The sequence below is a fragment of the Rousettus aegyptiacus genome, unplaced genomic scaffold (genome assembly GCF_014176215.1).
Source record: "Rousettus aegyptiacus isolate mRouAeg1 unplaced genomic scaffold, mRouAeg1.p scaffold_m13_p_6, whole genome shotgun sequence".
Lineage (NCBI taxonomy): Eukaryota > Metazoa > Chordata > Mammalia > Chiroptera > Pteropodidae > Rousettus > Rousettus aegyptiacus.
In genome coordinates, this window is record NW_023416309.1 from 80,717,501 (window position 1) to 80,727,546 (window position 10,046).

Genomic DNA, 10,046 nt, shown 5'->3' on the forward strand with positions numbered 1-10,046 from the left:
CACCAGGGGGAGCCTGGGTTGCAGGGCAACTGAGTACAATCAAACTTATAACTAAGGGAGAACACAAGGTCAGATGGTGAATACAAGTACAAGAATTAGTCCACAGCAGTGAGCTGACCAAACTATACTCTTTAAGCACAGCTCTGTACCACTGCAGTGTAACACAATTTTATTAGAAATTAGTGTTTGTCTTCATCACCTATACTGAACAACAAAGAATTGTAGTTACATGATAAAGGAAGTTCTTTTATGCCAGGACCCGTGCCATCTTTCAGGCAGACCTTGATAAGATAACTGAATAAAATCCAATATGTGCGGTTAATAGCAGGCTTCCAGTTTTCTCAGAAACTGATGAGGTTTGACCTTCATCCATACTTTTTGTTTCCTTTCCCCTGGGTTGCTCAGAGTTGAACAATTCACATAACCAAGAGCTGCTTTCTGAACAGGGCTGGGAAACTCAAAATTCTCTAAACCCTTATACCACAAAATCTGACTTAAAAAGCTAAGATTACTTCAATGAGTTCATTAGTATTTTTCTTAAGACCAAGGAGATATTTTCAATCAGAGAAAGTGCCCAGTGTCCCAGACCATCAAACTTCCTCAGGAAGAAAGGCCAGCCACCACTGAGACAGCAGAGGATCTGAATGTCAAAGCAGTAAAGAGGCTACAGGGGCTGTGAAGGTCAAAGGGCAATCATTAAAACACCTCAGTGTAGAGCTGGGGCTTTGAGTATTAAAGGGCTTCAGGGAGGCAGCTCAGGAAATAGGCCCGTGGCCTCAGGCAGAAGTATTCCAGGCTCTATGGGAAAGCCACAAAGCCAAAGCCAGAATCTGGCTAAAGAAATGGATTTATCCTCACTCTTGTTACTTCAGTGAGGGCTGGAAGAACTGTTTATAGCTGATCATCTGGGTGCTGCACCTGAGTCTATACATTCAAGACTGTGACAAGGGTAAAATAACTGACTAGTCACATTTCCCCTGTCCCATCATGTCATTTCAGGTCCTTATTGAATATCTTACTAACCCTGGCCTGGCATTTGCCCATAGGCTCTATGGGGTCAGCCATGAGCAGCCACTTAGGGGCTTACAGTAAGAGTAGTCAAGAGAGATAAACTTGATAACCGATGTTCCTTTCTGAATGAGTAGATACTGCTAAGTGGCTGTGTTGCTTTATTAGACCAGTTGGCTGAACACTCCCTCCCTAATGGCATTCCTTTGGAAAAGAATTCAGATAAGCAGCCTCCCAAGGGCCAAGTGAAACAGAGGGAATGAAAACCAAAGCCCTGCAGAGGAACTCACACCTTTACCTAAGTGGTAGTGCTTGGCATCTCCATGGCCAAGTTACCCAACAAGGAAAAAATGAAGGAAGGTTTCAAGGGGCTTGGGCTGCTCACATTATCCTGTGTTCAGACTCTCCACTGGGCAGAACCAGCATCCCCAGCCAGGACAGAAAACCAATAGCATAGGTGTGGGGAGGAGGAAATATATGGCCAAGCACATGCTGCTTCTGCACAGGGCTGCCAGAAATGCAGGACTGCACCCACTCCCTACAGGCCCTACAACCTTGCCACAGTGGCTCATATTTCTGGCCCTTAAAATGGCTGTTAGGCTTTATAGTAAGGACAGCATGCCTTGGGGAAGGGAGTCAAAAAGAGCAACCATGCTAGACCCTAAGAATCAGTTATGTGATTCTAAGATATTGGGAAAAAATATCCTTTCTCACAGGGGTGTTATCAGGACCATGGGTCCCAACTTATACATCCCTCTTTCCTCAATGCTCTCTGTGCTGACTGCTTAGCCAGCCTGGCAACGCCAAAGCTGGTCAGTGTTTTTATTGCTGCTTGTATCCCCTTCCTCAGATTGATTCTGCAGGGAAGAGGGGACTGGGGTCAGAAAAAGACATGGGTCAGGGAAGAATACAAATCTGAACAAAAGTACAAAGTGCTTTAAAGAAATAGATCCCAAAGGCATTGAGAAGGACCCAGGATTCTGCCTTACCCAGGGTCTTGGCACCCTGGAGAGATAGCACAAATACCAAGTTCCCTTATTAGACCTATAACTTCATTTCCTATATTATTTTTTAAAAAACAAACTCATCAAGCCTATGCTTAAACAGGAAAAAAAGGAGCCTCACCTTCTAAGAAATGGCCTCCATAGCACCAGCAGCCACCTTCTCCACAGAATGAACCCATTCTCCACGGGCCTCAGCTGAGGCCTAAAAGAAGCCCTTTGGCAGAGTAAAGGGCCCAGGGGAATGCTCTTAAGAGGTGGACAGATCAGTCCACTCACCCCAGGGACAGAAGTGGCTCTGTCGGACAGCAAGGGAGATGCTGAGCAAAGGGGCCATCTTGAAGTGCAAAGAGGCCATCTTGAAGTGCTCAGGCAGCAGGACAAAGGAATGTGGTCCCTTGCTTGCTCAGGCCCTCTGACCTCCCAGGCAGGGCCTATCATGCCTCTGAGTGCTGGAGCAGAGACCCAGACAGCAGCAGTGTGGGGTGGCCAATGGGGCAGGGTTCCTCTGGAAGGGAGACAGGGTGTCCTGTGCCCTGACTCCCTGAAGGTCTTGTCAGTCACGATGGGCAGACTGGTGGCCGAGCTGCCGGTCATCGTAAGTGCTATAGCGCTTGACATGGATGCGGCGGACACGGTCCCGCAGTTCAAAGGACTCCTCGTCTTCACTGGGGGAAGCCTGGCTGCGGCTACGACTTGTGGCCTCCAACAAGGAGTTGTCAGGGACTCGGGGGGTCTCGTAGAGTAGGACGTTGAGTGTCTCCTCATAGATTCGGGCCTCTGGGAATTCCACCTGAGGTGAGGGGGGACAAGAGGACTGACTGAACAAGGTTTCATCCCAGAAAGGGAGCAGCATGTCAGGACCCTGGCCCTGTGCTGGCTCCACAAGGCATTCTGAACTCTGTCATGAGACAGATGGCTTTCTTTCTCATGAGGGTGGGCAAGTTTCCTTCTGAAAGTATGAGATGTACTCTATGCACAGAAGGATGCAGACGAGCACCCTCTCCAGCCCCTTCTGGATGAGTATGTATAGAGGTTAGGGCCTTGGCTTTGTGGTTAGGCCTAGATACAAATACAGCTGCAGTATTTAACGGCCATGGGCCCGTGAGCTTAACCTTGCTGTGCTTCAGTACCCACATGTGTAAAATCATGGTTAATATCTATTTCAGAGAGTTGTAAACATTATTTGAAAGATAAAAAGGGACGGCATTCAAAACACCTGAATTCTAGCATAACTCGCTGTTATGCTAGACTTGACTTCCTGTTCCCTCATCTGTTAAATGGGGAGAATGGCTCCAGGCACGCCTCACAGGTGTGGTGTGAAGAGTCAAAAAGTTCATCAAAGAAAAAGCATTTAAGGTGACAGGTGCTGCTGCCACTTCCACAGCATAACCAGTCCCCCACAGAATCCTGCCCCTGAATCCTAACTCCACTGATTTGTGTACCCCTCAGAATGACAGGAGGAAGCAGGGTCACCTCCTGTAAGCTGTCCTTCCTTGACCTTCAGACTGCCCAGCTGTAGGCTCTTCAGTGGTCTGGGGGCCAAGAGGGTGCTACATGAGCTTGGCTGCTTTGAGCCCTTCATACACATGACTCCCCCAGATGAGCTGCCCTTCCACTCCGGCAAAGCCCTGCTGTCTGGAACACACACTCATGGGAGGCAGCTACTCTGCAGGGAGGATACTGGCTGCTTACAGCCTTGGAGAGCGGGCTTAGCTGAGTTTATGCTAACTATCACCTAACAAATCCTTTACAGGTGCCTGGCACCATGTTGTTACTATAGAAGCTAAACTGATTGACCAGGAACACCCAACTAGCAGGGGCCAGAGAAGAAATGTGAACAGCTGTTTCCACTATACCGCACTGCTTCTCTTAAGAATTGTTTCATTTTCATCATAGCTCTTAAATCTGCACTCTCATTCCCTTGCTTGAAAATGAGGTAACCGAGGCCCAAATGGTGTAAGTGGCTTATCCAAAGTCTGAACACTGGTAAATAGTGGGATGAGAATCAAACCTGAATTGGGCCAACTCCAAAGACCTGGTCCTTCCTACTGCGCCAGTTGGCTGTTCCTTTCCCAACAACCCCTGCATCTTACCTGACCAGAAAAACAGTTCCTATGCCATTCCCTGACCCCCCTTTACTGGCTTTTATCCTTGCACAGCACAATCATGAGTTTGGGAACAACAGACAGCAAAATGGATGCCCCTTTTGCTCCCTGTGGTGAAGGCTCAGTTGGGGCTGCACTGGTGTGTGTCCTGCCCCAATTTATGCAGAGGGAAGCCCCCCATACCTTGGTCTGCTTCTTCTCCGTGGCATACACAATGGAGGTGCAGCACACCTCTGCCAGCTTACGACCCTGGCCATAGAAGGACCAGCAGCAGATCTCATCACCAATGACATCCTTGATGAAGAGCACACGGCCATTGAAGCGCAGAGAGAGCTTGTCAAACAGCTCGATGTTTTTTAGTAGGTGGTCGTCGGAGTTGCTGAAAAACCCATGAGGGCCAATAAGCCTGGGAATGAAGTTCCAGCACACAGAAGGTACTAGCTGGGCTCTCCCCACTCCTCCCCTGCCATGCTGAAGTAAGGAAAAATCAAGATGTGATGTCAGAGGGGACAATAAGACAAAGGGTCACAGGGCACCATCCAGGTTTGGGGGCCTGTGAGGAAAATGAGTTGGGTTGGTTTTAAATTAAAGCAGAGAGAACTAAGGGCCCCAAAGGAAGGACGCTCGCTGCTGTCTCAGCAGGATTCTTTCCCTTGCTGTAGGGATGACACTAGCAATGTGTTTGTCCAGAGTCACTGGGAGGGTTTGGGACTCTGAGCCTGCAACCTCCTGCACAGACCTAATTGTGGACTGTTGAGAAGACACTGGGGGCAAGGGGGGAACTAGCCCAGTGCAAAGGCTGGCTTAGGAGTTCCAGCTCTTTGGCTTCCCAGCGTCCCTCTTCTACCCTGTAAGATAATGCTAGGAAAACACCTGGCACACTGTCTGGCATGACACATGTTTAGAGAGTGTTACATGTTTGGTCTTGCCTATATCCCAGCCAGGGCCCTGCACCAAGTTCCAAATATCTCTGCCCTGATTTCCCTTCTACTCTGTGTTCTTCCCTCCTAAGACTCATGCCAACCATGCCAGGCTTGCAGGTGGCTTCCCTTAGGTCTGCCGCCCAACTTCAACTCTGGCTGCTTGGCCCTTTTAGCTGCTTCTGCAGCCTTTCCCCAGCACCCCTCACCCTGACCCACCAAGTCCTACCCTACCTGGTGTAGGAATACTTGTTGTTGCTTCTGTTGTACAGCAGCTTCACCACGGGCTGTGAGGGAGGAGAGTGTGAGGGCTGGGCCCAGGCCCTGGCATCCCCTGCCCATAGCCCTCAGAGGTCCCTCAGAGATCCCAGTACCTTGGTAGAAGATTCAATGAGCCTCTCCTCCTCCTTCAGGGATGTGATAATGGGGATATTACACACAGGCTGGTAGGAGTCCTTCTTGTCCTAGGTGACACACACAGCCAAAAATCTTTTTTGAGATCTTCTGTTCGAAGGCTTAGCCAGGCTTTCCTCAAGAGCTGTCAGAACCCCTCTGCCATGGCCATCCTCTGCTTGTTGAGGTGGCATCAGTCAGAGATTGGGAGGCCCCTGGTAACAGAAACTGCCAGCTGGCAAGCACACTGCCATTTCCAGATATCTAGACTATAAATTAGAAGCAGAGCCTATGCATATTGCCTGAGTTTGTCACCTTACAAACTGACTTGGCCTGCACAATACCTGGTGTATCTACCTAGGTTTGGACTCATCAACCATACCCGCCACACAGCCTTTGAGGAACTGGACCCTTATGTCCCTGAAGGAGGGGGCCAACTCCAAAACCTCATCAATTGGCCCCAACTCTGCCTCCGTACCTGCAGAGCAGTCTGGCACATATTCACCAGCCCCTGAATGAGGTAATATTTCGCTTCAGCCATCAGTTCCTTGATTTCTTGCCGGTTTTGAGGGAGGATGATAGTGTCGTCACGGAGGTAATTCAAAATGGTGCCAAAGTGCTTTCCACATCGGTCTATGAGGATCCAGCCTAGGGATTCAGATGGGCCCCAGAAGTTACTGTTTGCCTCCAGGTACCTCAGAAGCAGGCAGCAGCAAAGGCTACCTGACGAGCCTAGTGACAGGTGGCAAAGAGCACATGGGCAAAGAGCCCACAGCATAGGATAACAGAAGTGGGAAGAAAATCTCTAGCTCCTTGGTCCACGGCTGCTCTTCACCCCCTCTTCTTTGAAACCAAGAACTGGCACATATCATGGAGAGACAGGCCCTCGAGGCTCTGTGGAGGCCTACAGAGGTCTAAGCTCAGGAGTACTCAGGCCCATGTCTTGACAACACCGAAGTCACAAGGCCTTGCTGGCTTTCTGTCCACTGCCAAGCCACTATAGTGATGCTTCTTATGAGAATCTAGTCCCTTATGAATAAAAAGTATGGATTGCCTCCCTGGAAAATACATAAACACACAACATGTAGAGTTTCAAAGAATTCTGAAGCTCTACTAAGGACTCCAGGCAGAGTCCTGTACTAGGTAACTTGGAAAAGTGAACCTGGACTCTACATCTGACAGGCTGAAATCTTCTCCTGAACTCACTTCCCCAGGAACAACTCCTTCCCTCACCACCTTGCCCAACAAGCCCTGATACCTCACCTTCTTTGTCCGTCAGCACCTCCATGCGCCCGCTGAACATGGCCTTGAGCATGGTGTCATGCCTGGTTAGTGCCCGCACAGTGGTATAGTACAGAGAACCACCCACGTTGAGCTGGACGTATTTGTTGCCCAGGCTTCCTCCCTTGAAGCCGCTTAGCTTGGGCTTGGCCCCTGAGGCTGGGCACAGACAGGTATCCCCTGACATCTCCCGCTGCAGGTAGATCACCACACGGCAGGAGGTCGGCTTGGAAGGCTCCGCCGTGGTGGAAGGGTCACAAGAGAGTGGCCAATGGAGGCCAGAGCCTCATATTCTCAGCGCTGTGAACAAGAGATGGGAGAGAAGACAGGAGTCAGCAGCAGAGAGCCCTTAGCCAGGAGGGGGCAGGAGAAACATTGACCATCCATTCGTTCTCTCCTAGATAAGCCCAAGATTCTCTGGCATAGGCTAAGGCCCTAGGCAATGGTAAGAAAGATGCTCCTGCTTTTCTTTATGGTACTAGGAGGCTATACTCCCAGAGCCAAGAGCTGGTCACCTCACCAGACTCAGCTCTGGGTGGCAAGGAAGACAAGTAAACCCTTGGAGCCAATCAGAAGAACAGACTGAGCAGAGCAGATGTCCTCACCCTGGGGATCCAACAATCGGATTCTAGCTATTTTCTTCTCAAGGTTCCCAGGATCCAAGACTTCCAGCCAAACCTACTGGGAGTCTAGCCAGCCAAGGAGTTTCCCAGAAGCCCAAAGGACATGATGCACTTCCTTTCTAAAGATTCCAGGCTCAGGAGCAGCCTGCACCATGCTTGCTTTAAATATCACCCGGAATCTGGCTTTGGGAAAGCAAGTAAAAGCAGCTTAAGTAGAGCATGGAATGAGCCAAACTGAAAGGATTGATCAGTGTTCTTGACAAAGGTGACCTAGCTTCAGCCAGTTTCCTGACCTCCCCCTTTCTTGACAGCCCTGTTCCAAGTTCCTGAAATTGTCACCATTTTTCAGGACAGAACAACTACAGGATGACTATTTTTGCTTCCTTTCCTGAGATGGGGCCCAGCCCAATCTCTTCCTCTTTTCCTTCCCAACAAGAATAGAGAGAAGGGGCTGGAAAAGACTAGATGATAAATCTAAAAAACATTAAGTGGTTTTGGAGTTCATTGGAAGGAGGAGCAAGGAAAGCAAAGGAGGGCAAAGCCAGGTCATCCTTATGATTTAGATCCTATATTATATGTTTTGGTTTTCTAAAGAATCACTAAAATTCATTCATGGTTGAAAAAAAATAATAGCAAACATTCATTGCATGTTTACTATGTTCCAGGTACTATTCTAGACATTTAATATTTATTAGTTCATTTACCTCATTCAGTAATAAAATGACAGTAAGTTCCTACTATGTTAAACAGTAGGCTAGAGAGATTAGATACTGTCCTTGCCTTCAAGGAGTTCAAAGAAGCATCACAATGTTAACAAGAATAAAAACAGTTTAAGAGTTAGCATTGACTGTGCCCCTACTATGTGCCAGGCACTGGGGATACAGAAGATAACAAACAAAGCACGACCTCATGGAGTCTACATCCTATTTGGCAGACACAAACAATAACAAATAAGCGGGTCATTCCAAAAGTGAGAAACGCAATAAAAATAATAAAACAGCAATAAGAAAGTGACGAGAGGCTCTGATCTAGATAGGGGGCCAGGGAAAGCCTCTTTGGGAAGGTGACATTCCAGCTGAGGTCTGAATGAGTAAGGAAAGGTAAGTGTCAAGCCCCTCAGTCAGATGCACATTTTAGCAACAGAAATAAGTCCAAGATGGCTGGTGCATAGAAAGAAAGGGGAAGGTGGCCTGATAGAAAGTCAGGGAAGGCAGGGACCATATCATATTAAAGAGTTTGAATTTTATACCAATTGCAGTAGGAATCAATTGAGAGTTTCAGGTAGGGGAATGATATGATTTGAGTTCTTAACATTTTGAAAAGATCACTCTGACTGCTGTGTAGAATGGATTGTAAAAGAGCAAGTGGGAAGACCAGAAGAAGCAGTAGTCTGGGCAAGAGATGGTGAAGGCCTGGACTACAGCGGTGATAATGGGAAAGGAAAAAAGTGGAATTACATCATTTAATCATAAAAACATGCAGAAATTTACAGGTACTAGCATTTCTTGTGAGTGCAACCTAAAAGCAGTGCACTGGTTTTCCTAAGCTTACCGCTCCATTCTCCAAACAGTGCTTGGCACAATGCCACACACATTTTAAAGTATTTAATATATGTCGGTTTGTTATACTGAAATTGTCCCTGAAAAGATTTAGGTAGGTCCCTGGGAAGAATGTCCAAGGAAGAACCAGAACAAGTGCAGAACCCTCACAAAAAGATTGCCCAATCAATAAAAAACACTAGTATAAGACCACTTTACCTTCCCCAGCCCACTCCAACGGAATAAATCCATCCCTTAACAGGTTTTAACAAGTTCCTATGTGTTTTATATCTAGACTTAGTCCCCCTAGGATCAAAGAAAGCACACATACATATTCTGCCAAAGCAAAGAAACTCAAAGGCTAGGCGGTTGCCAATAGAGGAAGACAAATCCAGAGCTAATCTAGTCCTTTCCTACAAAGCAATTACTATGAGCCCATGGATGACGTTAGCTCAGATTCTTCCCAGACCAATGGGTTCCAGGAATTCTCTGGCAGGTGACGCCCGAGAAAGTAATTCCAGTGAGAATGAAGTTTCTACTGGTGGCCTCGGTGCTTTTCCTTCCGGACTTTGTGTGTGAGTATTTGGGGATGCCAGAAGCTAGGGGCGTATCCGTGTCTCACTCAGCGAAGATCAAGGGAACCCAAGTAGAATAAAGCGCAAACAACCACGGCGGTGGAAGGCGGTGGGGTCCTAAAAGACCCAGAAATCCGTCACACACGGGGAATGCGGAGTGGGGAGAAAGCCTATCTTGTTTAGAGAGTGTTGGTCTAGCAGAAATCCTAGGTATAAAAATCTTAGGCTTCATCCAAAGAACGAACGAACACACACACACACACACACACACACACACACACACACACACACACACACACACGATTTGAACTCTCCATCTCCCCTACTCCGTCCCACGCCTTTTCCCCAGGTTTTCCCCAGGTCCAGGCGGGGCTCTTTGCTCCAGCTCAGGGCCTATCCATCCCTTCCCTTAAGACATCAGCAGACCCGGTTCTCACCATCGCCGGGGCGCCTATCCTCTCAGCTGGGTTGCAAGCCGAAACCGTGCGCCCCGAGGATGTGACCGCCTACCCGCCAGTAATCCCGGGCTATGAGCTCACATCCTCCCACCGTGGGCTTCGCGTCAAGTTGCCGCCCAGCCAGTCCTGCCCAAACGCCTG

The 10,046-nt window shown here is 48.3% G+C and overlaps 1 protein-coding gene across 1 annotated transcript; it reads right to left on the reverse strand.

The window, feature by feature from the left end:
• Positions 1-95: 95 nt before the first annotated feature.
• Positions 96-10,033, reverse strand: TNFAIP1 (TNF alpha induced protein 1). The gene is made up of 7 exons (XM_016119189.2): positions 9,885-10,033; positions 6,694-7,011; positions 5,909-6,078; positions 5,412-5,501; positions 5,272-5,324; positions 4,301-4,496; positions 96-2,802 (listed from the first exon to the last, which is right to left on the reverse strand). Exons 2-7 carry the CDS (start codon positions 6,896-6,898, stop codon positions 2,566-2,568), a joined length of 951 nt encoding a protein of 316 aa, XP_015974675.1. The 5' UTR covers positions 6,899-7,011; positions 9,885-10,033; the 3' UTR covers positions 96-2,565.
• Positions 10,034-10,046: the final 13 nt, after the last annotated feature.

Coding starts and splice junctions, on each gene's coding strand:
- TNFAIP1 (XM_016119189.2), bottom strand. CDS start 6,898: ATGTCAGGGGATACCTGTCTGTGCCCAGCCTCAGGGGCCAAGCCCAAG. Junction 5,502..5,908: donor TGTGCCAGACTGCTCTGCAG/GTACGGAGGCAG, acceptor TGTGTCACCTAG/GACAAGAAGGACTCCTACCA. Junction 2,803..4,300: donor CGGAGAAGAAGCAGACCAAG/GTATGGGGGGCT, acceptor CCCTCACCTCAG/GTGGAATTCCCAGAGGCCCG.